We start from the raw sequence: 26,847 nt of genomic DNA, 5'->3' as shown, positions 1-26,847 counted from the left end.
CGGAGCGGAGAAGGCCCCCGACGCCTCGCCGGGGTCCGGGACCGAGGCCCCTTCCCCCGAGAGGGCCCCACCGGGAGCCGTAGCTGAGGCGATCCGCGAGAAGGGCCTGACGCACGTCCAGGGTCACTACCGCGCCCACCGCACCGACACCCCGCCTCGTCCGCTTTCGACGCGGCCGGCGTCACGCGCAGCAGGTAAGCAGCTTACCTGCCCGCCACCCCCGTGGCCGGGGGCTCGTAACATGGGTCACTCCGCGCGCTCCGCCCGCGCAGCTTACCTGCTTGCCACCCCTGTTGCCGGGGGCGCGTAAAAGGGGTCACTCCGCGCTCAGTGCGCTCACGAAAGGGGTGGGGCTCACCCTGGTTGATATAGAGAGCAGGACAGTGGCCATGGAATTTCATTTAAGGTTTGTGATAAACCATCAAACTCATTCGTTAAAAGGACTCTATAGTAATATAAAGCGAATTTTTCTGGACATTATCATGCAAGAAAAGTTTATTTTTGGGATCGCGATCACCGCGTAATGATTTTTAAAGGTTGCATTACATTATTAACTGTCCCATGTGATCAGCCAGTGCAATTGGAAGTCCATGCTCAATTATTGCCTCCGTAAATAAAACTTCGGCATTTATCACATCCAAAGAATCTGTTTGGGCGACGAAAAACGTTGAAAGTTTTCCACTTGTATCGCTAGCAACGGCATTAGACTTGTGTTTTTTTGTCCCAACGTGGTCTTTTACATCGCTAATTCCTCCGTGTCCGATCGAAAAATCTTGTCTGCACAAGGTGCAATTCGCGTAGTTTTCACCCTTTTTTTTTTTTTTTATTAATATTAGATATATAACAACGGGCGGATGGCGGGCGGATGCAGTTCTGATCAAACGTTACATCGGGTGGATGGCGGATGGTTGACGACTTTCTGACGCGGTTGCGGATGAGATAAATTGCCTATCCGCGCATCTCTACATTGTAGATAACTTTTCATTTGCTATCATTTTAATAAACAATTATCCGCGTATGGATGATTCTTGTCAATGGCATGTTTGTCTTGGCGAATAAAACGTACAAACGTTGGACATAAGAAATATTTTCAGACACTATGACAGAATCTTCTGATTAGTTATTTAATCGTTGTATCTTTGTACTTCCCAAAGGCAGCAATGCAGGACACATGAGAAAAATAAAGCTTAGCATTTGTGACCATTTGTTTTATTATCATTTTCTGTCCGATGATGAAGTGTTGCAGAGTGACGAAAACATTTCTCATTTTTACAACCGGACACTTGAACATGTCCTACTGTCATTTGAAGCAGCACCCTCTGGTGGCTCATTTAGACCACTGCACTGCCTCCACTTTGGGAACTTGATAGGCGAGGGCATCAAATTCCTCTCCAGGCTTTAGGTCTGGACCCGGGAGCGCTACGGTCTGAAAGAATGAGTTAAATTAATGGAGGACACACTTTAAACCAGCGTTTAACCTGAATCATTGTTGGACCACCAAACAAAATCTGTTCCTCAGCTGTGGCGCTCACCTCTAATGCACGTTTCCACCACTCATGGCAGTAACGGTTGAATGAATGTCACATGACGACCTGTGTGAAGTTGGTAATGTTTTGTCTAACTATTACAGAGTTTATTGTATTAATGTTTTAACATTTAGTTATTAATTACCAGTCCCCCAACCTTGTCAAAATACCCCAAAACTTATATTTTGTGTAACGATTATAGTTTTTATATTATGGAGCTGGATATGAATAATAAAACATTAATAACATAAAAACTACAATAGTTCGACAGAAATTGTTTGGGGGGCTGGAAGACATTACTAGCCAGAAAATGTATTTTAGAATAACTTAAAAACTGTAACGGCACAAATAAATGGCAACTTCCCACAGGTCACATGACACCCTCAAACAATCAGACCAAGTCTAGTGCACACATAATTTTCTTAAGAGCAAAAATTATGTCAAAAGTGGTGCCAAACTTTGCCAAAAGGCAAATAATAAAATGTATACAATATTGCTATTTGTTTGTGATCAGTCTGACCTAAACCTTGTTTTTGCTTGTTGTTGTATGTGCTTGTTTATGAGTTCAATAAACAATATTTGTGATTAACACATGCCTTCATATCATTTGACAAGGATTTAGACCTGTTAAAGGGGAACATTATCACGGGTGTATATAACGATGGTTAAAATCAGGCACTTTGAAGCTTTTTTTTAGGGATATTGCGTGATGGTAAAATTTTGAAAAAAACTTCGAAAAATAAAATAAGCCACCGGGAACTGATTTTTAATGGTTTTAACCCTTCTGAAATTGTGATAATGTTCCCCTTTAACGTGGCTCTAGTCTGATCACCTAGTAGACGGTGACTCACAGTCTCTACCACATCCTGGGTTGGAATACAGGTAAACAAGGAGTTGATGTCGAATGAAACAGTTTTACGTCTCTGACCTTTGCTACAAAGTCCATGGAGTTTTGGACATGATGTGGTGTTTTGCCAGCCAAAGGTGCTAAGATGTTGGCCACATATAATATTGTAAGTCACAGAATGAATGCTACCGACAATAGGCCTGAGGGGAGCACCATCTTTGGTGAGAGGCGAAACATCTTCTAAGACAGGGGTCGGCAACCCGCGGCTCCGGAGCTGCATGCGGCTCTTTGATCACTCTGATGCGGCTCAGCAGCTTACTTGCTGAACCCCCCCAATTTTCCCGTGAGACTTCCGGATTTCAGTGCCTCTCGCAGATAACTCCCGGGATTAATAGTCACCGATTTACACCCTTACGGCTATAATAAGGGCGTGCCATGATGGTACAACATTTGGCGCCCGCTACAATCTGTATTAACAGCGTGCCAGTCCAACACTTGTTATACAATATACATCTTCTGCTTGCACACGTACATGACAGCAAGGCATACTTGGTCAACAGCCACACAGGTTACACTGACGGTGGTCATATAAAACAACTTTAACACTCTTACTAATAATGCGCCACACTTTGAACCAAAACCAAACAAGAATGACAAACACATTTAGGGAGAACATCTGCACCTTAACACAACATAAACACAACAGAACAAACACCCAGAACCCCATGCAGCCCTGACTCTTCCGGGCTACATTATACAACCCTGCTCCCTCACACATCAACCCCCCCACCCACCTCTGTGCGTCGGTTGAGGTGGGCGGGGTTTGGTAGCGGGGGTGTATAATGTAGCCCGGAAGAGTTAGGGCTGCATGGGATTCTGGGTATTTGTCCTGTTGTGTTTATGTTGGTTTACTGTGCAGATGTTCTCCCGAAATGTGTTTGTCATTCTTGTTTGGTGTGGGTTCACAGTGTGGCGCATTATTAGTAAGAGTGTTATAGTTTTTTTTATACCGCCACCGTCAGTGTAACCTGTGTGGTTGTTGACCAAGTATGCCTTGCTGTCACCTACGTGAGCAAGCGGAAGCCCCATACAATGTGAAGCTGATCAGGCACGCTGGTTGTAGCGGGTGCTATATGCTGTACCATCACGGCACGCATGACGCTGACAAGCGCCATTCATTTAATACCCGCGTGCCGCACCTGCTTTCAAATTTCATATAAAAGGTGTGGGCAGCGTGTCTGAGACCCCTGGTGTGAATATAGCAAAAAGAAAACTTTGTATGCAGTGTTATTTCAATTAAAATTTCAAAAAAACTTTGCGGCTCCCATTGTTTTCTATAATTTGCGAAACTGGTCAAAATGGCTCTTTGACTGGTAACGGTTGCCGACCCCTGTTCTAAGACAACACAAACAGTCCAGTTGCGATCGATTAAAAACCCAGAGAATTACAATTTAGTGTTAATGTCAGAATCAGCTTTATTGGCCGGGTATGATTAACACACAATGAAATTGACTTAGTAGACTGTGCTCGCTGGGTTCAATAAATATTAACAATTAACCAAAAATATAAACAAGTACTTCAATAACTAATATGTGCAAGGTTAAAAGATGGAGACGTGAACGTTAGTTATTAAATTCACTTCACGTTAGTAATTTTAGTCAGAAAACAAATAACACAAATCTGTCCTGCTTTTCTCTACCTATGTGTAACACATATGCATATTGGATCGTCTTTAGCCTTGTGTAGTAAATGGAAACAATGAAAAGGACTTCCTGATCCAACACATCATTACTCACCTTGATGATGGGGTCCTTGGCGGGGGCCCAGGACGGCACAATCTTTCCATGGAGCCGCCATAGGCCGTAGGGGTTGACTAAGTGGCGCTCGAGGACCAAATACTCCAAGACGTCCTTCGGCTGCTCCTCGCTGCCCAACATCAACCTTCCAAAGCGGTCGTAGATGGCCAGAGTCTGCAGAAGGACACGTTTCACCTCAACTACAACCCCTTTGTGCAAGTCCCGTTTATGTCGCCAACCCATACTTGCCAACCTTGAGACCTCCAATTTCGGGAGGTGGGGGGTGGGTGCGGGGGGCGTGGTTGGGGCGGGGGCGTGGTTGGGGGCGTGGTTAAGAGGGGAGGAGTATATTTACAGCTAGAATTCACCAAGTCAAGTATTTCACACACATATATATATATATATATATATATATATCCCCGCGACCCCGAAGGGAATAAGCGGTAGTAAATGGATGGATGGATGGATATACATATATATATACACACTAGAGATGCGCGGTTTGCGGGCACAACCGCGGAGTCCGCGGATTATCCGCGGATCGGGCGGATGAAATTTTAAAAAATAAGATTTTATCCGCGTGCGGGTCGGGTCGGGCGGATCAATTCGATTTTTTTTTTTTTTTTTGCGGGTGGCAGTTAAACCAATTGGGAAATATATATACATAGTTAAATGTTGTTACCCACATACGAAAAACGAGCAGGCACCTGCTGCATATGCCACAACAGAAGAAAAAAAAAGAAAAGAGATGGACACTTTTACGGAGCGGAGAAGGGACGCCTCGCCGGTGTCCGGGACCGAGGCCCCTTCCCCCGAGAGGGCCCCACCGGGAGCCGTAGCTGAGGCGATCCGCGAGAAGGGCCCGACGCATGTCCAGGGTCACTACCGCGCCCACCGCACCGACACCCCGCCTCGTCCGCCTTCGCCGCGGCCGGCGTCATGCGCAGCAGGTAAGCAGCTTATCTGCCCGCCACCCCCCGAAATTCACATTTCTATCACAATTATCATACTGTAAACATGGTAAGCTAACTTCATTAAAATTAATAGTCCTGTCAATAGCATGGAATTACAATTCAAATGTAGTTTTTTTGTAAGCCTTTCAAAAGAATTCAAAATATGAAAAATTAATGAAAATTATTTTAAACCATCAGACACTTGAAAAGTGGCACATCACATCTCTAATGTAATCATTTTAACTTTTCAACAGAAATAGCACTGCAAAAATATTAAGGACATACTTCTGTATTTTGGGAGTTATGCTGTCAACATTTAACAAGATTTCTTCAACTTGGACTTGAAAGCATAAATAGTATAAACACTTTTAACAGTATGTCGTGCTGTGAAATACAGCCGACAGGATTGCACACCACACAGGAAGCAAGGCCAAAGCGCATGCAGGTGCAGGAGAAGAAAGGACTTCTTTCATTTAAGGTTTGTGATAAACCATCAAACTCATTCGTTAAAAGGACTCTATAGTAATATAAAGCGAATTTTTCTGGACATTATCATGCAAGAATGAAGTTTATTTTTGGGACCGCGATCACCGCGTAATGATTTTTAAAGGTTGCATTACAAACATGTAACTGTCCCATGTGATCAGCCAGTGCGATTGGAAGTCCATGCTCAATTATTGCCTCCGTAAATAAAACTTCGGCATTTATCACATCCAAAGAATCTGTTTGGGCGACGAAAAACGTTGAAAGTTTTCCACTTGTATCGCTAGCAACGGCATTAGACTTGTGTTTTTTTGTCCCAAAGTGGTCTTTTACATCGCTAATTCCTCCGTGTCCGATCGAAAAATCTTGTCTGCACAAGGTGCAATTCGCGTAGTTTTCACCCTTTTTTTTTAAATTAAAGAAAAAACTTATTTTTTATCCCTGCACCCGTAACCCGGAATAGGTTGATGAAAACCGTACGAATTACGGGAAAACCGGAGTAGTTGGCAGGTGCCTCACTAATGCCTTGCATCGTCTATATTAGATATACCGGGCGGATGGCGGGCGGATGCAGTTCTGATCAAATGTTAGATCGGGTGGATTGCGGATGGTTGACGACTTTCTGATGCGGTTGCGGATGAAATATTTGCCTATCCGCGCATCTCTAATACACACACACATATATATATATATATATATATAAGAAATAATTGACTTTCAGTGAATTCTAGCTATATATATATATATATATAAATAAAAGAAATACTTGAATTTCAGTGTTCATTTATTTACACATACACACACACATAACACTCATCTACTCATTGTTGAGTTAAGGGTTGAATTGTCCATCCTTGTTCTATTCTCTGTCACTATCTTTCTAACCATGCTGAACACCCTCTCTGATTATGCATTGCTGTGTGGCACGCACAAAAGTGCTTTCATCAAATGCACTAGATGGCAGTATTGTCCTGTTTAAGAGTGTCACAACATTGCTGTTTACGGCAGACAGACTGCTTTACTGTAGACGTTCTTTATATTGTGGGAAAGCGGACTCAGGTCCGCATGGAGCTGGAGGGGGCGTGGCCTCCAGCTCCGCCTGAATTTCGGGAGAAAATTTGTCCCGGGAGGTTTTCGGGAGAGGCGCTGAATTTCGGGAGTCTCCCGGAAAATCCGGGAGGGTTGGCAAGTATGCGCCAACCCGTCGATTTGTAGCACCATGTTCTACTGGCATCGCCGAATTAAAAGGTAACATAACTACAAACTTAACCAACGTGAACATGGTAGATCTAAGCATAAAATAAAATAGAACAAACAAATGTAGAAACACATTTTTACAAAGGAGTTCAGGGTGCGCCTCACGCTGTCAAGCAATAATGAGCGCTGCAAGGATACTACAGAGATGATGGTCATGTTGACTTAAGTCTTTGCATCTAACTATTGCGTTACTTAATCCGTTGAGTGGATAATTGACTATGAAAGAAAGTATTGTGCGTCAATGCTGCATCAGTCTGCCCTCATCTGCTGCCAGCTGGGACAGGGGAGGCGGATTGCCTGCACCAGCGCTGATTGAAGTAGCAACAACCAATCCAGAGGGCGCTTAAAGTCCGCAGACACGTCATCTTTAACAGTATCATGCGTAGGGTTGCAAAATTCCGGGAATATTCAAAGTTGGAAACTTTCCAACTCCTTTCCAGTTCCTTAAGGCTCTGGATGCTGTGGGGCTGTCTTGGTTGACAAGACTCTGCAGCATCGCGTGGACATCGGGGGCGGTACCTCTGGATTGGCAGACCGGGGTGGTGGTTCCTCTCTTTAAGAAGGGGAACCGGAGGGTGTGTTCCAACTATCGTGGGATCACACTCCTCAGCCTTCCCGGTAAGGTCTATTCAGGTTTACTGGAGAGGCTACGCCGGATAGTCGAACCTCGGATTCAGGAGGAACAGTGTGGTTTTCGTCCTGGTCGTGGAACTGTGGACCAGCTCTATACTCTCGGCAGAGTCCTTGAGGGTGCATGGGAGTTTGCCCAACCAGTCTACATGTGCTTTGTGGACTTGGAGAAGGCGTTTGACCGTGTCCCTCGGGAAGTCCTGTGGGGAGTGCTCAGAGAGTATGGGGTATCGGACTGTCTGATTGTGGCTGTCCGCTCCCTGTACGATCAGTGTCAGAGCTTGGTCCGCATTGCCGGCAGTAAGTCGGACACGTTTCCAGTGAGGGTTGGACTCCGCCAAGGCTGCCCTTTGTCACCGATTCTGTTCATAACTTTTATGGACAGAATTTCTAGGCGCAGTCAAAGCGTTGAGGGGATCCGGTTTGGTGGCTGCAGGATTAGGTCTCTGCTTTTTGCAGATGATGAGGTCCTGATGGCTTCATCTGGCCAGGATCTTCAGCTCTCACCGGATCGGTTCGCAGCCGAGTGTGAAGCGACTGGGATGAGAATCAGCACCTCCAAGTCCGAGTCCATGGTTCTCGCCCGGAAAAGGGTGGAGTGCCATCTCCGGGTTGGGGAGGAGACCCTGCCCCAAGTGGAGGAGTTCAAGTACCTCGGAGTCTTGTTCACGAGTGAGGGAAAAGTGGATCGTGAGATCGACAGGCGGATCGGTGCGGCGTCTTCAGTAATGCGGACGCTGTATCGATCCGTTGTGGTGAAGAAGGAGCTGAGCCGGAAGGCAAAGCTCTCAATTTACCGGTCGATCTACGTTCCCATCCTTACCTATGGTCATGAGCTTTGGGTCATGACCGAAAGGACAAGATCACGGGTACAGGCGGCCGAAATTAGTTTCCTCCGCCGGGTGGCGGGGCTCTCCCTTAGAGATAGGGTGAGAAGCTCTGCCATCCGGGGGGAGCTTAAAGTAAGGCCACTGCTCCTCCACATGGAGAGGAGCCAGATGAGGTGGTTCGGGCATCTGGTCAGGATGCCACCCGAACGCCTCCCTCGGGAGGTGTTTAGGGCACGTCCAACCGGTAGGAGGCCACGGGGAAGACCCAGGACACGTTGGGAAGACTATGTCTCCCGGCTGGCCTGGGAACGCCTCGGGATCCCCCGGGAGGAGCTGGACGAAGTGGCTGGGGAGAGGGAAGTCTGGGCTTCCCTGCTTAGGCTGCTGCCCCCGCGACCCGACCTCGGATAAGCGGAAGAAGATGGATGGATGGATGGAAACTTTCCATGGGAATTAACGGGAAATTAATGGGAATAAACATTGAATGCAACATGCTAGATCTTGCAAAATGTATGACTTTTTAAAAAGTCATACATTTTACTTTTGGAAACCGATATAGATAATTTCTGATATTACATTTTAAAGCATTTATCGGCTGATAATATCGGCAGTCCGATATTATCGGACATCTCTAATCGTGAGGTTTTGTGTTAGTGTTTGTAAAAATAGATATACCGGCCCCCAGACACATTTTTTTCCTCTAAATTTGGCCCCCCCCGAGTCAAAATAATTGCCCAGGCCTGCTGTACATGCTGTGATGGAACCAGGCCGAGTCCTGACTGTGATTGGCTGCGTCTCACCTGTCGGGAGTGCATGCGCACCGTCACCTGGCCGTACAGGTTGCCCTTGGTCACCATGTCGGGGCAGCGGGCTTGGACCACCTTGGGGGGCTCCAGGGACTCCACAAAGCGCCAGCGCAGGGTCTTGTAGCGGTTGCCCCGGGTCATCTCCTGTGCGGTGGACAAATGCATGATGCATACCTGCCAACTTTTGAAATCAGAAAAACCTAGTAGCCAGGGTCCAGGGGCCGCAGGCCCCGGTAGGTCCAGGACAGGGTCCTGGTGGGGGGGTTCAGGGCCCCCCGACACAAAATTATTATTAGCATTCAGACAGGTTAAAATGTTGCTAAAACCATCACTTTTCTATCAGTCACAGTGACTTTTCAAAACAAAAATATTACAGCAAAAATCATATGGGTTGATTGACATGTTTATTCTGTAAGCTAACTTCAATAGTTTGAAATTATTTTGACAGTTAATGCCAGTTATCCTGTCAACCTTTCACAAGACTTCAATTTGTTAATTGAAAGTATAAACAGTATAAACACTTTTTACAGTAAACAAATGGTAAAACAGTACTAAACAATTCCATTAAAAAAAAAATTGGTGTCATTATTAACTTTCTGTCCAAGCTTGTATAATCTACTGCCTTGTTCAATTGTAAAAAATATTCTGTGCCTAAAATTCACATTTCTATCACAATTATCATACTGTAAACATGGTAAGCTAACTTCATTAAAATTAATAGTCCTGTCAATAGCATGGAATTACAATTCAAATGTAGTTTTTTGTAAGCCTTTCAAAAGAATTCAAAATATGAAAAATTAATGAAAATTAATTTAAGCCATCAGACACTTGAAAAGTGGCACATCACATCTCTAATGTAATCATTTGAACTTTTCAACAGAAATAGCACTGCAAAAATATTAAGGACATACTTCTGTATTTTGGTAGTTATGCTGTCAACATTTAACAAGATTTCTTCAACTTGGACTTGAAAGCATAAATAGTATAAACACTTTTAACAGTATAACAGTACTAAACAATTCCAATAGATAACATTGGTGTCATTACCTTTTTGTGGCTAAAATCCAAATGTATTCTATCAGATTGATCATACTGCAAAAATGATATGGTAACTTTATGATAAGTTTACTTGAAGTGGCATAAAACACTGAAAGTGATTGTTCCTATAACCCCTTTGTTTCAAATGTTTGTTCCACTTGTGGCAGTCGGGCACCAGCATACCGTCTTTGACAACTTGAAGTGGCATAAAACACTGAAAGTGATTGTTCCAATAACCCCTTTGTTTTAAATGTTTTATGCCACTTCAAGTTGTCAAAGACGTGCTGTGAAATACAGCCGACAGGATTGCGCACCAAACACGAAGCAAGGCCAAAGTGCATGCATGGTGCAGGAGAACAAAGGACTTCTTTCATTTAAGGTTTGTGATACACCATCAAACTCATTCATTAAAAGGATTCTATAGTAATATAAAGTGAGTTTTTCTGGACATTATCATGCAAGAAAAGTTTATTTTTGGGACCGCGATCACCGCGTAATGATTTTTAAAGGTTGCATTACAAACATTTAACTGTCCCATGTGATCAGCCAGTGCGATTGGAAGTCCATGCTCAATTATTGCCTCCGTAAATAAAACTTCGGCATTTATCACATCCAAAGAATCTGTTTGGGCGACGAAAAACGTTGAAAGTTTTCCACTTGTATCGCTAGCAACGGCATTAGACTTGTGTTTTTTTGTCCCAACGTGGTCTTTTACATCGCTAATTCCTCCGTGTCCGATCGAAAAATCTTGTCTGCACAAGGTGCAAGGGTAATTATTCCCGGATAGGCTTTTGAATATTCTTCACGGAATGACTGCAGTTTTCTTTTCGGTTTAAGACTCGTTTGCGATTTTTCTCCGGCTGATTCCATGATCGTTCGCTCGTTTGGAAACAATGGCAGCGGTGCTAAAAAATAGCCTCGCGCATGGCATTCGGAATGGCTCGATAGGAAGTTACGGGAAGCAGTGTCGATTGTCATTGTTGTTACGCGATTTCGTGAATAAAACTTAAAAATTTTTTTTTTTTTTTTTTAATTACCGGTAATGAAAAAACGTATTTTTTATCACTGCAACCGTAACCCGGAATAGGTTGATAAAAACCGTACTAATTACGGGAAAACCGGAGTAGTTGGCAGGTATGATGATGGGAGCTGCAGCAGAGTGAAATGTCGGCGGGTGAGTGGAGAACTTACGGGGTAACATCGCTCCGTCACCAGCGAGTGAAGTTTCTCTTTGTTGAACCTGGAAAAGAGTCAGAGCGTGTTGATGAAGAAAAGCACGCCATGGCGGCCTTGATGTTCCACGTCTTACGTGCACAGTGCGCAGTGAGCTTCGATGAAGATTTCTTGGGCTCGCTCGGCGAACCCCTTCGAGGAAAATTGAGGGTCCAACTCTTTGATCTTGCGTATCCTGTGAGGACGACAAGACAAGGTGATCTTGGGGGTCCAACTCCCGAGAAGGGAGCTGTGGAGACCATCTTACGCCAGCTGAGAGGCGGCGCTCTGTCGTAGCTGCTCGGTGCGCTGCTTCAAGCCTTCTCTGGACAGAGACGACAGACGAGCGTCGCCCTCTGGAGGGACGTAGGGGTCAAAGGTTCCCGCTAACAAGCAGAAAGACAAGATTGGCGCACACGTCCGCTGCAAAGATTGAAAGGAGGCTTGTGAAAGAGGCGAGTACCTGTGCAGGAGATGTTGATGGGCCTCTCCACGTACTGCTGTCGGAACACGACGCCTGCCGCCTGGGCCTTGGACTCCAGGTTTACCGGGCTTACCTTCTTGCTTTTCAGGCTCACCGCCGGGGGGATGAAGTAGCGCTTCTTGGTCCTCACGGGCACTACAAGTGGCAGAGGGTGCCGCCGCACACCCACTGAGGTTTCCACAGCCTGACAGGAAACAGACAAAAAGAATCCATGTTTTTAAAGGGGAACATTATCACCAGACCTATGTAAGCGTCAATATATACCTTGATGTTGCAGAAAAAAAGACCATATATTTTTTTTAACCGATTTCCGAACTCTAAATGGGTGAATTTTGGCGAATTAAACGGCTTTCTAATATTCGCTCTCGGAGCGATGACGTCACATCGGGACGCAATCCGCCATTTTCTCAAACACCGAGTCAAATCAACTCTGTTATTTTCCGTTTTTTTCGACTGTTTTCCGTACCTTGGAGACATCATGCCTCGTCGGTGTGTTGTCGGAGGGTGTAACAACACGAACAGGGACGGATTCAAGTTGCACCAGTGGCCCAAAGATGCGAAAGTGGCAAGAAATTGGACGTTTGTTCCGCACACTTTACCGACGAAAGCTATGCTACGACAGAGATGGCAAGAATGTGTGGGTATCCTGCGACACTCAAAGCAGATGCATTTCCAACGATAAAGTCAAAGAAATCTGCCGCCAGACCCCCATTCAATCTGCCGGAGTGTGTGAGCAATTCAGGGACAAAGGACCTCGGTAGCACGGCAAGCAATGGCGGCAGTTTGTTCCCGCAGACGAGCGAGCTAAACCCCCTGGATGTCTTGGCTCACACCGTCCCGAAGATGATCAAGAGAAGAATATCGGCCCTAGCTTCCCTGGCCTGCTGACATGAGGGTATGTCTACAGAATATATTAATTGATGAAAACTGGGCTGTCTGCACTCTCTCAGTGCATGTTGTTGCCAAATGTATTTCATATTTACCCATGTAAATTTCATATTTATGTGGGTTACCCACATATGCGGTCCTCTCCAAGGTTTCTCATAGTCATTCACATCGACGTCCCACTGGGGTGAGTTTTTCCTTGCCCGTATGTGGGCTTTGTACCGAGGATGTCGTTGTGGCTTGTGCAGCCCTTTGAGACACTTGTGATTTAGGGCTATATAAATAAAGATTGATTGATTGATTGATATGCTGTAAACCTAGTTCATAGTTGTTAGTTTCCTTTAATGCCAAACAAACACATACCAATCGTTGGTTAGAAGGCGATCGCCGAATTCGTCCTCGCTTTCTCCCGTGTCGCTGGCTGTCGTGTCGTTTTCGTCGGTTTCGCTTGCATACGGTTCAAACCGAACTGGCTCAATAGCTTCAGTTTCTTCTTCAATTTTGTTTTGGCTACCTGCCTCCACACTACAACCATCCGTTTCAATACATTCGTAATCTGTTAAATCGCTTAAGCCGCTGAAATCCGAGTCTGAATCCGAGCTAATGTCGCTATAGCTTGCTGTTCTTTCCGCCATGTTTGTTTGTGTTGGCTTCACTATGTGATGTCACAGGAAAATGGACGGGTGGTTAAAATCAGGCACTTTGAAGCTTTTTTTAGGGATATTGCGTGATGGGTAAAATTTTGAAAAAAACTTAGAAAAATATACTAAGCCACTGGGAACTGATTTTTAATGGTTTTAACAATTCTGAAATTGTGATAATGTTCCCCTTTAATTTTATACATGATCCAATCTGGTTTGGTGGCTGCAGGATTAAGTCTCTGCTTTTTGAAGATGTGGTCCTGATGGCTTCATCTGGCCAAGATCTTCAGCTCTCACTGGATCGGTTCGCAGCAGAGTGTGAAGCGACTGGGATGGGAATCAGCACCCCCAAGTCTGAGCCCATGGTTCTCGCCCGGAAAAGGGTGGAGTGCCATCTCCGGGTTGGGGAGGAGATCTTGCCCCAAGTGGAGGAGTTCAAGTACCTCAGAGTCTTGTTCACGAGTAAGGGAAGAGTGGATGGTGAGATCGACAGGCGGATCGGTGCGGCGTTTTCAGTAATGCGGACGCTGTATCGATCATTTGTGGTGAAGAAGGAGCTGAGTCGGAAGGCAAAGCTCTCAATTTACCGGGCGATCTACGTTCCCATCCTCACCTATGGTCATGAGTTTTGGGTTATGACCAGAGGTGGGTAGTAACGCGCTACATTTACTCCGTTACATCTACTTGAGTAACTTTTGGGATAAATTGTACTTCTAAGAGTAGTTTTAATGCAATATACTTTTACTTGAGTATATTTATAGAGAAGAAACGCTACTTTTACTCCGCTACTTTTACTCCGCTACTTTTATCTACATTCAGCTCGCTACTCGCTACTAATTTTTATCGATCTGTTAATGCACGCTTTGTTTGTTTTGGTCTGTCAGACAGACCTTCATAGTGCCTGCGTTTCAACAAATATAGTCACTGGTGACGTTCACTCCGTTCCACCAATCAGATGCAGTCACTGGTGACGTTGGACCAATCAAACAGAGCCAGGTGGTCACATGACCTGACTTAAACAAGTTGAAAAACTTATTGGGGTGTTTCCATTTAGTGGTCAATTGTACGGAATATGTACTGTACTGTGCAATCTACTAATACAAGTTTCAATCAATCAATCAAAAGTGTGAAGGAAAAAAGACCCTTTTTTATTTCAACCGTACATCCCGTCAAAAGCCTAAAGACTGACTGCACAGTTCCTGTCTTCACAATAAAAGTGCTGCTCCATCGCGCCTGCGCTTTCAAAACAAGAGTCTCCGAAAGCCAGCGCAAACAAGCTACGGAGTTTGCCGCCAATGTATTTCTTGTAAAGTGTATAAAAACGAATATGGAAGCTGGACAAATAAGATGCCAAAAACCAACCACTTTCATGTGGTATTAGACAGAAAGGAGGAACTTTTTTTCTCCTCCATTTGAAAACGTGGACGCTATCAGCACTACTGTCTGATTACAATCAATGCAAGTCATCAGAATCAGGTAATACACCAACTTATATTCTTGTCTTCATGAAAGAAAGGAATCTATGTGTTAAACATGCTGTATATTCATTAAAACACCTTTAACATGTAAACAAAAACGGCAAAATAAATAAATATAAATTATATACTGTATATATATATATATATATATATATATATATATATATATATATATATATGATATGTGTGTGTATGTTACTCATCAGTTACTCAGTACTTGAGTAGTTTTTTCACAACATACTTTTTACTTTTACTCAAGTAAATATTTGGGTGACTACTCCTTACTTTTACTTGAGTAATAAATCTCTAAAGTAACAGGACTCTTACTTGAGTACAATTTCTGGCTACTCTACCCACCTCTGGTTATGACCGAAAGGACAAGATCAAGGGTACAAGCGACCGAAATGAGTTTCCTCCGCCGGGTGGCCGAGATCTCCCTTAGAGATAGGGTGAGGAGCTCTGCCATCCAGGGGGGAGCTCAAAGTAAAGCCGCTGCTCCTCCACATCGAGAGGAGTCAAATGAGGTGGTTCGGGCATCTAGGTCAGGATGCCACCCGAACGCCTCCCTCGGGAGGTGTTTCGGGCACATCCGACCGGTAGGAGGCCACAGGGAAAACCTAGGACACGAAGACTATCTCTCCTGGCTGGCCTGGGAACGCCTCGGGATCCCCCGGGAGGAGCTGGACGAAGTGGCTGGGGAGAGGGAAGTCTGGGCTTCCCTGCTTAGGCTGCTGCCCCCGCGACCCCGACCTCGGATAAGCGGGAGAAGATGGATGGATGGCTATAAGTGACCAGACGTCCGAGATCAAAACTGGGAATATAATCCCAGAGAAGGGGGGAAAAAAACGGTCAGCTATTTTTAAGTTGAAGAAACAATATGATTAGGTTATATATACATATGCGTATATCCTCCATAAACAATGTATGAATACATTAGATATCTATATATCTTATAGACTGTATCTCTGTTGCTGCAGCAGCAGAGAGTTTATTCTGTCTTGACACTTTGTATTGATATTTTCTATTACATTCTTCCCTTAAATGATCATGTTTACAGTGATTGTTTTATATGTATTTTTTTATGCATGTCGATTTGGATAAAAGCGTCTGTCAAATACTTAAACATAAACATATAAACACCTGGAAGTCTTTATATCAGCTAAAACCACCAAACTGTTTCACTGGATTCAGAATAAAACCAAATTCTGTCTTACCCAACAATGTTAGTATTTGAATATTGTTACTTGAAGCTAGACTAAATTTAGACTTGTATAATACTGTATAGCCACTGTCTAGTGATGGGTCCGGCAACACCGATGCATCGGCGCGTGCGTCGAGCTCATAGAGCAAAACCCTGTGTCGATGCGCGTACCGCTTTTAGAAAGTCACGTGACCGATCATGAGCTGTTTTGGTCACGTGACCGATACGCGAACTGTGTTGCACTGACGCCTCCTCTGTGCCCTGTGAGCGTGTCTTTTCTACAGCCGGAGAAATAATAACTAAGAAGAGAAATCGTCTAAAATGTAATACGTCGGAAATTTTTTATTTATTTATTTATTTTATAAAAATGTGTAAAAAAATAAAATTAAAAAAATTCCCAGTCCACAATCATCCACAACACGTTCTCTTAGATTTCCATGTTATGATACATGTTCACATTATTTATTGACTGTATCTAAAAAAGATAAAAATATATTTTTATTTAAATGAAGATATGAAATAATCCTAAATGAAATACAATGACTTGGTTTATATTATTGTATATACTAGGGCCGGGGTCACCAACGTGGTGCCCGCGGTCACCAGGTAGCCCGTAAGGACCAGATCAGTCGCCCGCTCGCCTGTTCTAAAAATAGCTCAAAGAGCAGCACTTACCAGTGAGCTGCCTCTATTTTTTTAAATTGTATTTATTTACTAGCAAGCTGGTCTCGCTTTGCTCGACATTTTTAATTCTAAAAGAGACAAAACTCAAATAGAATTTGAAAATCCAAGAAAATATTTTAAAGACTTGGTCTTCACTTGGAATAAGCGGTAGAAAATGGATGGATGGATGGGTCTTCACTTGTTTAAATAAATTCATTTATTTTTTACTTTGCTTCTTATTACTTTTAGAAATACAATTTTAGAGAAAAAATACAACCTTAAAAATGATTTTAGGATTTTTAAACAAATATACCTTTTAAATTTCTTCCTCTTCTTTCCTGACAATTTAAATCAATGTTCAAGTAATTTTTTTTAAATTATTATTGTAAAGAATAATAAATATTTTAGCTTCTGTTTTTTCAACAAAGAATATGTGTGAAATATTTCAAAAATTCAAAACAATTATTCTGGCAAATCTAGAAAATCTGTAGAATCAAATTTAAATCTTATTTCAAAGTATTTTGAATTTCTTTTAAAAATTTTGTTCTGGAAAATCTAGAAGAAATACTGATTTGTCTTTGTCGGAAATATAGCTTGGTCCAATTTGTTAAATATTCTAACAAAGTGCAGATTGGATTTCAACCAATTTAAAAACATGTCATCAAAATTCTAAAATGTATCTTAATCAGGAAAAATTACTAATGATGTTCCATAAATTCTTTTTTTAATTTTTTCAAAAAGATTCAAATAAGCTAGTTTTTCTCTTCTTTTTGTCGGTTGAATTTTGAATTTTAAAGAGTCGAAATTGAAGATAAACTATGTTTCAAAATGTTATTTTAAATTTATTCGTGTTTTCTCCTCTTTTAAACCGTTCAATTAAGTGTTTTTTTCATCATTTATTCTCTACAAAAAACCTTCCGTAAAAGGAAAAAAAAATGTACGACGGAATGACAGACAGAAATACCCTTTTTTTTTTTATATATATATACACATTTATTTATTTAGCTATTCTTGTTTAAATCACACTTACGTGTAACTTACAAATGACAATATATTTATTTATTTAAGTGTGTATCAAACTGGTAGCCCTTCACATTAATCAGTACCCAAGAAGTAGTTTTTGGTTTCAAAAAGGTTGGTGACCCCTGTACTAGGGCATAAAATCAGTGTCAGTTGAGTCGGTCCATAGGTTGCCTGTAGGGATTTTTAATGTCCAGCAGATGTCAGTATTTAGTGACACAGTATCGACACAGTATCAATACAGTTTTTGTCGAAACGCTTCATGACGCCTCATCAACCCATCACTACCACTGTCTATCTGATTGTCTAGTTAGCTAGACAGTCTGGACTGTGGTCCTAACTTTTACCCATGTTGGCTTTTACAATTTTTATCTTCATCATTTATTTCAACATTATGTTATTCAAGTATGACATTTTTAAATGTAATTAATTTCATTGACAAGCAATTCTACTTTGGTCATACTCTTGTTTGTTAACGGCTACGATTTCAGTACTATTGAAGATCTTTGCTCCTTCTCAACTCTGTGGTAATATTATTTTCACAAAATACAACCAATAGTACATTAATGTTTAAATCTTACTTGTGAAAAGTAATACCCTGATTCCTATTTTCAACAGTCCGCTCATTTGAGCAGGAAAACGCTGAACACCATCTTTGTTTTCTACCTGTCAACTGTCAGTTTAGGCTGCTCGCCAGCCCCTCATCACCACTTCAAGATGGCGGCCAAATTGCTCGCGTCACAGCAGCCAATGTCTACTTATAAGATGTCTATGGTTATAACGTCATTGCAAACACGGCAATCTGTTGCGTTCACTGCAGTTCGCTACCTTATTCATACTTTTTGTCAAGTGATTTTTTTAAGCAGGGTTGCATGAGGTACCTGCACATAACGTTACGTTAGTGAATGTATCACACACAGTAACATAACGTTAGACGGCGGTCAGCAGCACCGTGTATTTTAGCCACCTACAAAAAGACAAATATAGTCAAATAAAGGTCAGTTAAAATGTATACTATATTAAGAATATGTGTACATAATGCATAGGGCCTTGACATCTAAAAAGTACAACTCTGTTCATTGTTATGTTCATGTATTTGTTATGTTTTTCATGTGTACGCATACATAAACTCATAAACAGTATGAGATGAGATCAATGAGATAAGGTAAGAACAGGATAGAAACTGCTGTGGAACTAGTTACAACGCAATATGCCGTGGAAATACAATGTTAACACTTTTGTGCAAATAAGCACAGTTGCACTTGTTTTTCCAAATGTGTTCATTCTGTAAAGGAATGAGTTAAATGTTTAAAATGACTGGTTAATAGTGCTATTATGAAGTGCAATGTCAGCACTATTTTTTTCCCTGCAATTTCAAATGCACTTGTTTTAATAAATAAATACAGCGTTTTAAAAGCATACACAATCTGTGTAAATATGGTTAAAAGGACTTGAAACTCAAAATGCAGGACTTGGGACTTGACTTGAGACTTTCCAGTCTTGACTTTGGACTTGACTTGAGACTTGAGGGCAAAGACTTGAGACTTATTTTATGATTTGCAAAACAATGACTTGGTCCCACCTCTGTTGTTTTCTACCTGTCGACTGTCAGTTTAGGCTGCTCGCCGGCTCCTCATCACCACTTCAAGATGGCGGCCCATTTTCTCGCGTCACAGCAGCCGATGCTGCGTCTACTTATAAGATGTCTGTATGGCATCGCATGCATGTTAAAAAATAAACTGAAACTGAACTGAAAGTACATTACGTATACGTTCTTGCGGTTACATGACCTCATCGCACATAATTTACTCTTTATTATAATAATGAAGTTATTAATAGTGATGGGTCCGGCAACACCGATGCATCGGCGCATGCGTCGAGCTCATAGAGCAAAACCCTGTGTCGATGCGCGTACCGCTTTTAAAAAGTCACGTGACCGATCATGTGCTGTTTTGGTCACGTGACCGATACGCGAACTGTGTTGCACAGACGCCTCCTCTGTGCCCTGTGAGCGTGTCTTTTCTACAGCCGGAGAAATAATAACTAAGAAGAGAAATCGTCTAAAATGTAATACGTCGGAAATTTTTTATTTATTTATTTATTTTATAAAAATGTGTAAAAAAATAAAATTAAAAAAAATTCCCAGTCCACAATCATCCACAACACGTTCTCTTAGATTTCCATGTTATGATACATGTTCACATTATTTATTGACTGTATCTAAAAAAGATAAACATATATTTTTATTTAAATGAAGATATGAAATAATCCTAAATGAAATACAATGACTTGGTTTATATTATTGTATATACTAGGGCAGGGGTCACCAACGCGGTGCCCGCGGTCACCAGGTAGCCCGTAAGGACCAGATCAGTCGCCCGCTGGCCTGTTCTAAAAATAGCTCAAAGAGCAGCACTTACCAGTGAGCTGCCTCTATTTTTTAAATTGTATTTATTTACTAGCAAGCTGGTCTCGCTTTGCTCGACATTTTTAATTCTAAAAGAGACAAAACTCAAATAGAATTTGAAAATCCAAGAAAATATTTTAAAGACTTGGTCTTCACTTGGAATAAGCGGTAGATAATGGATGGATGGATGGGTCTTCACTTGTTTAAATAAATTCCTTTATTTTTTACTTTGCTTCTTATTACTTTTAGAAATACAATTTTAGAGAAAAAATACAACCTTAAAAATGATTTTAGGATTTTTAAACAAATATACCTTTTAAATTTCTTCCTCTTCTTTCCTGACAATTTAAATCAATGTTCAAGTAATTTTTTTAAAAATATTATTGTAAAGAATAATAAATATTTTAGCTTCTGTTTTTTCGACAAAGAATATGTGTGAAATATTTCAAAAATTCAAAACAATTATTCTGGCAAATCTAGAAAATCTGTAGAATCAAATTTAAATCTTATTTCAAAGTATTTTGAATGTCTTTTAAAAATTTTGTTCTGGAAAATCTAGAAGAAATACTGATTTGTCTTTGTTAGAAATATAGCTTGGTCCAATTTGTTAAATATTCTAACAAAGTGCCGGATTGGATTTTAACCAATTTAAAAACATGTCATCAAAATTCTAAAATGTATCTTAATCAGGAAAAATTACTAATGATGTTCCATAAATTCTTTTTTTAATTTTTTCAAAAAGATTCAAATAAGCTAGTTTTTCTCTTCTTTTTGTCGGTTGAATTTTGAATTTTAAAGAGTCGAAATTGAAGATAAACTATGTTTCAAAATGTTATTTTAAATTTATTCGTGTTTTCTCCTCTTTTAAACCGTTCAATTAAGTGTTTTTTTCATCATTTATTCTCTACAAAAAACCTTCCGTAAAAGGAAAAAGAAATGTACGACGGAATGACAGACAGAAATACCCTTTTTTTTTTTTTATATATATACACATTTATTTATTTAGCTATTCTTGTTTAAATCACACTTACGTGTAACTTACAAATGACAATATATTTATTTATTTAAGTGTGTATCAAACTGGTAGCCCTTCACATTAATCAGTACCCAAGAAGTAGTTTTTGGTTTCAAAAAGGTTGGTGACCCCTGTACTAGAGCATAAAATCAGTGTCAGTTGAGTCGGTCCATAGGTTGCCTGTAGGGATTTTTAATGTCCAGCAGATGTCAGTATTTAGTGACACAGTATCGACACAGTATCAATACAGTTTTGCAATGTGTCGAAACGCTTCATGACGCCTCATCAACCCATCACTACCACTGTCTATCTGATTGTCTAGTTAGCTAGACAGTCTGGACTGTGGTCCTAACTTTTACCCATGTTGGCTTTTACAATTTTTATCTTCATCATTTATTTCAACATTATGTTATTCAAGTATGACATTTTTAAATGTAATTAATTTCATTGGCAAGCAATTCTATTATGGTCATACTCTTGTTTGCTAGCGGCTACGGTTTCAGTACTATTGAAGATCTTTGCTCCTTCTCAACTCTGTGCTAATATTCTTTTCACAAAATACAACAAATAGTACGTTAATGTTTAAATCTTACTTGTGAAAAGTAATCCCCCGATTCCTATTTTCAACAGTCCGCTCATTTGAGCAGGAAAACGCTGAACACCATCTTTGTTTTCTACCTGTCAACTGTCAGTTTAGGCTGCTCGCCAGCCCCTCATCACCACTTCAAGATGGCGGCCAAATTGCTCGCGTCACAGCAGCCAATGCTGCGTCTACTTATAAGATGTCTATGGTTATAACGTCATTGCAAACACGGCAATCTGTTGCGTTCACTGCAGTTCGCTACCTTATTCATAATTTTTGTCAAGTGATTTTTTTAAGCAGGGTTGCATGAGGTACCTGCACATAACGTTACGTTAGTGAATGTATCACACACAGTAACGTAACGTTAGACGGCGGTCAGCAGCACCGTGTGTTTTAGCCACCTACAAAAAGACAAATATAGTCAAATAAAGGTCAGTTAAAATGTATACTGTATTAAGAATATGTGTACATATTGCATAGGGCCTTGACATCTAAAAAGTACAACTCTGTTCATTGTTATGTTCATGTATTTGTTATGTTTTTCATGTGTACGCATTCATAAACACACAAACAGTATGAGATGAGATCAATGAGATAAGGTAAGAACAGGATAGAAACTGCTGTGGAACTAGTTACAACGCAATATGCCGTGGAAATACAATGTTAACACTTTTGTGCAAATAAGCACAGTTGCACTTGTTTTTCCAAATGTGTTTATTCTGTAAAGGAATGAGTTAAATGTTTAAAATGACTGGTTAATAGTGCTATTATGAAGTGCAATGTCAGCACTAGCTTTTTCCCTGCAATTTCAAATGCACTTCCATCCATTTTCTACCGCTTATTCCCTTCGGGGTCGCGGGGGCGCTGGAGCCTATCTCAGCTACAATCGGGCGGAAGGCGGTGTACACCCTGGACAAGTCGCCACCTCATCGCAGGGCCAACACAGATAGACAGACAACATTCACATTCACACACTAGGGCCAATTTAGTGTTGCCAATCAACCTATCCCCAGGTGCATGTCTTTGGAGGTGGGAGGAAGCCGGAGTACCCGGTGGGAACCCACGCAGTCACGGGGAGAACATGCAAACTCCACACAGAAAGATCCCGAGCCCGGGATTGAACCCAAGACTACTCAGGACCTTCGTATTGTGAGGCAGATGCACTAACCCCTCTTCCACCGTGCTGCCCTCAAATGCACTTGTTTTAATTAATAAATACAGCGTTTTAAAAGCATACACAATCTGTGTAAATATATTAGTCTGTGGTTAAAAGGACTTGAAAGGACTCGAAACTCAAAATGCAGGACTTGACTTGAGACTTTCCAGTCTTGACTTGAGACTTGAGGGCAAAGACTTGAGACTTACTTATGACTTGCAAAACAATGACTTGTTGTTTTCTACCTGTCGACTGTCAGTTTAGGCTGCTGGCTCATCACCACTTCAAGATGGCGGCCCAATTTCTCGCGTCACAGCAGCCAATGCTGCGTCTACTTATAAGATGTCTGTATGGCATCGCATGCATGTTAAAAATAAACTGAAACTGAACTGAAAGTACATTACGTATACGTTCTTGCCGTTACATGACCTCATCGCACATAATTTACTCTTTATTATAATAATGAAGTTATTAATATACTAGCCAAATGTGAAGAAATTGTTGTGCTCCACTTCTGGCTAATGCTAGCACCGTTAGCCTCATAGGCGACTATCGTTTTTCACGCCTCGCGTGGGGTAAACTAAACATAATTTAAAGCGCAGTTTAACCTTCGGGACAAAAAGTCGATAGCTACCTTTAAGCTGCTCCATGTCGCCCGCTGGAAAGCCGCAAGCGTCCTCGTCAGGGGCACCGCCATCTTGCTGTCCACGGGCGGAAGCGACGCGGCAAACCATATCCGCTCGTCCCTTTCAAGTTAAAACGGCTTTTGTTTTGCAGGAGCAGATCATTTGTCTCCATTTGTCAAAGCAAGGTGTATTCTAATCCGGACATTCCATTCCAACAATATTAGTATTTGTTTATGACGCGTATTTCAACGCCGATAAGCTTGTGCGGGATATCGGTATCGGTATCATTGATATCATCACAACACTTTTTGCCGCCGTGACGATCATCACACATGCTTAAAGAAGACGCATTCTGTGACGTCACACGGCTTATGGACGGGGCGGACAAAGGGTGACGTCGCACAAACCGGTATGACGTCACAGGTGCCTCGCGCGCACACATGCTCCTTCGCCCGCAAAGTTGATCTCCCGCAATAACAATAATGACTCTTCCGAGTCCTAACAATAATGGTAATAAAAGTGATGAGGGAGATGAAATGTTACCCACAGTGCATATTGTGCTCCAGTAACGCAAACATTGTTGATGTCTCGACGCAGCCCAGCTAATCTGAGTGAGTAGGAATGATTGACACTTGATTCATTACTTCCGGTGTTTGTGCTGCAAAAAATTGGGTCCTACCTATTAACAGTTTTTAGGTTATTAAAAAGTTATGATTCATAGCCAGTCCTCCCCACATACACACACCTTCTTAGAATTTCCCCCAAACCAGTCCCAAACATTTGTGCTACGTTTGTGCTGCAGAAATTTTACGTCCATCCATCCATCCATCTTCTTCCGCTTATCCGAGGTCGGGTCGCGGGGGAAGCAGCCTAAGCAGGGAAGCCCAGACTTCCCTCTCCCCAGCCACTTCGTCCAGCTCTTCCCGTGGGACCCCGAGGCGTTCCCAGGCCAGCCGGGAGACATAGTCTTCCCAACATGTCCTGGGTCTTCCCCGCGGCCTCCTACCGGTCGGACGTGCCCTAAACACCTCCCTAGGGAGGCGCTCGGGTGGCATCCTGACCAGATGCCCGAACCACCTCATCTGGCTCCTCTCGATGTGGAGGAGCAGCGGCTTTACTTTGAGCTCCCCCCGGATGGCAGAGCTTCTCACCCTATCTCTAAGGGAGAGCCCCGCCACCCGGCGGAGGAAACTCATTTCGGCCGCCTGTACCCGTGATCTTGTCCTTTCGGTCATAACCCAAAGCTCATGACCATAGGTGAGGATGGGAACGTAGATCGACCGGTAAATTGAGAGCTTTGCCTTCCGGCTCAGCTCCTTTTTCACCACAACGGATCGATACAGCGTCCGCATTACTGAAGACGCCGCACCGATCCGCCTGTCGATCTCACGATCCACTCTTCCCTCACTCGTGAACAAGACTCCGAGGTACTTGAACTCCTCCACTTGGGGCAAGATCTCCTCCCCAACCCGGAGATGGCACTCCACCCTTTTCCGGGCGAGAACCATGGACTCGGACTTGGAGGTGCTGATTCTCATCCCAGTCGCTTCACACTCGGCTGCGAACCGATCCAGCGAGAGCTGAAGATCCTGGCCAGATGAAGCCATCAGGACCACATCATCTGCAAAAAGCAGAGACCTAATCCTGCAGCCACCAAACCGGATCCCCTCAACGCCTTGACTGCGCCTAGAAATTCTGTCCATAAAAGTTATGAACAGAATCGGTGACAAAGGGCAGCCTTGGCGGAGTCCAACCCTCACTGGAAACGTGTCCGACTTACTGCCGGCAATGCGGACCAAGCTCTGGCACTGAGCATACAGGGAGCGGACTGCCACAATCAGACAGTCCGATACCCCATACTCCCTGAGCACTCTCCACAGGACTTCCCGAGGGACACGGTCGAATGCCTTCTCCAAGTCCACAAAACACATGTAGACTGGTTGGGCAAACTCCCATGCACCCTCAAGGACCCTGCCGAGAGTATAGAGCTGGTCCACAGTTCCACGACCAGGACGAAAACCACACTGTTCCTCCTGAATCCGAGGTTCGACTATCCGGCGTAGCCTCCTCTCCAGTACACCCGAATAGACCTTACCGGGAAGGCTGAGGAGTGTGATCCCACGATAGTTAGAAAAACACCCTCCGGTTCCCCTTCTTAAAGAGAGGAACCACCACCCCGGTCTGCCAATCTAGAGGTACCGCCCCCGATGTCCACGCGATGCTGCAGAGTCTTGTCAACCAAGACAGCCCCACAGCATCCAGAGCCTTAAGGAACTCCGGGCGGATCTCTTCCACCGAGGAGCTTTTTAACTACCTCAGCAACCTCAGCCCCAGAAATAGGAGAGCCCACCACAGACTCCCCAGGCACTGCTTCCTCATAGGAAGACGTGTTGGTGGGATTGAGGAGGTCTTCGAAGTATTCCCTCCACCGATCCACAACATCCGCAGTCGAGGTCAGCAGAACACCATCCCCGCCATACACGGTGTTGATAGTGCACTGCTTCCCTTTCCTGAGGCGGCGGATGGTGGTCCAGAATTGCTTCGAAGCCGTCCGGAAGTCGCTTTCCATGGTTTCCCCGAAGTCCTCCCATGTCTGAGTTTTTGCCTCTGCGACCGCTGAAGCTGCACACCGCTTGGCCTGTCGGTACCTATCCGCTGCCTCAGGAGTCCCATGAGCCAAAAGAACCCGATAGGACTCCTTCTTCAGCTTAACGGCATCCCTCACCGCCGGTGTCCACCAACGGGTTCTAGGATTACCGCCACGACAGGCACCAACTACCTCGCGGCCACAGCTCCAATCAGCCGCCTCGACAATAGAGGCGCGGAACATGGTCCACTCGGACTCAATGTCCAGCACCTCCCTCGTGACATGTTCAAAGTTCTTCCGGAGGTGGGAATTGAAACTCTCTCTGACAGGAGACTCTGCCAGACGTTCCCAGCAAACCCTCACAATGCGTTTGGGCCTGCAAGGTCTGTCCGGCATCCTCCCCCACCAACCTAGCTCTTGGGACGTGGAACGTCACCTCGCTGAAATTTTACGTTTTTCATGTTATTAATATTAATGTTATTAATAGGTAGACCAAAACGTTTTGCGGCACAAATGTAGCAAAAACGAACTGGACACGTTTGGGGAGATTTTGACAAGTTTGGAGGTTCTGGTTATGAAAAATGTTGAAGTTGAAGTACCAATGATTGTCACACACACACACACACTTGGTGTGGCGCAATTATTCTCTGCATTTGACCCATCACCCTTGATCACCCCTTGGGAGGTGAGGGGAGCAGTGAGATGGGTAGGTTGTGAGTTCAA

The 26,847-nt window shown here is 43.0% G+C and overlaps 2 protein-coding genes across 2 annotated transcripts in view; one reads left to right on the top strand and one right to left on the bottom strand.

Moving 5' to 3' along the window:
- Positions 1-1,110: 1,110 nt before the first annotated feature.
- On the bottom strand, positions 1,111-23,791 carry mrpl45 (mitochondrial ribosomal protein L45). Its single transcript, XM_061984342.2, has 8 exons — positions 23,546-23,791; positions 11,842-12,046; positions 11,647-11,764; positions 11,476-11,574; positions 11,358-11,406; positions 9,123-9,272; positions 4,170-4,343; positions 1,111-1,426 (listed from the first exon to the last, which is right to left on the bottom strand). The coding sequence occupies exons 1-8, from the start codon at positions 23,606-23,608 to the stop codon at positions 1,328-1,330; spliced, it is 957 nt and encodes a 318-aa protein (XP_061840326.1). The 5' UTR covers positions 23,609-23,791; the 3' UTR covers positions 1,111-1,327.
- A 199-nt stretch (positions 23,792-23,990) lies between these two features.
- Positions 23,991-26,847, top strand: part of npepps (aminopeptidase puromycin sensitive) — an 87,787-nt gene continuing 84,930 nt past the window's right edge. The window contains exon 1 of the mRNA XM_061984339.2: positions 23,991-24,148. Within this exon, the coding sequence (XP_061840323.1) occupies positions 24,121-24,148 (28 nt within the window). The 5' untranslated portion in view covers positions 23,991-24,120. The remainder of the gene's footprint in view (positions 24,149-26,847) is intronic.

Source organism: Nerophis lumbriciformis, linkage group LG25 (genome assembly GCF_033978685.3).
Source record: "Nerophis lumbriciformis linkage group LG25, RoL_Nlum_v2.1, whole genome shotgun sequence".
In the NCBI taxonomy this organism is placed as follows: Eukaryota; Metazoa; Chordata; class Actinopteri; order Syngnathiformes; family Syngnathidae; genus Nerophis; species Nerophis lumbriciformis.
This window is presented reverse-complemented; position numbering and strand designations above follow the sequence as displayed.

Bases quoted from the DNA above. Each gene is read 5' to 3' on its own strand.
- mrpl45 (XM_061984342.2), bottom strand. From the start codon at position 23,608: ATGGCGGTGCCCCTGACGAGGACGCTTGCGGCTTTCCAGCGGGCGACA. The intron at 11,575-11,646 runs GTAAGATGGTCT...TCGTCCTCACAG, and splicing joins AGCGCCGCCTCTCAGCTGGC to GATACGCAAGATCAAAGAGT. The intron at 11,407-11,475 runs GTAAGACGTGGA...ACTCTTTTCCAG, and splicing joins GCTCACTGCGCACTGTGCAC to GTTCAACAAAGAGAAACTTC.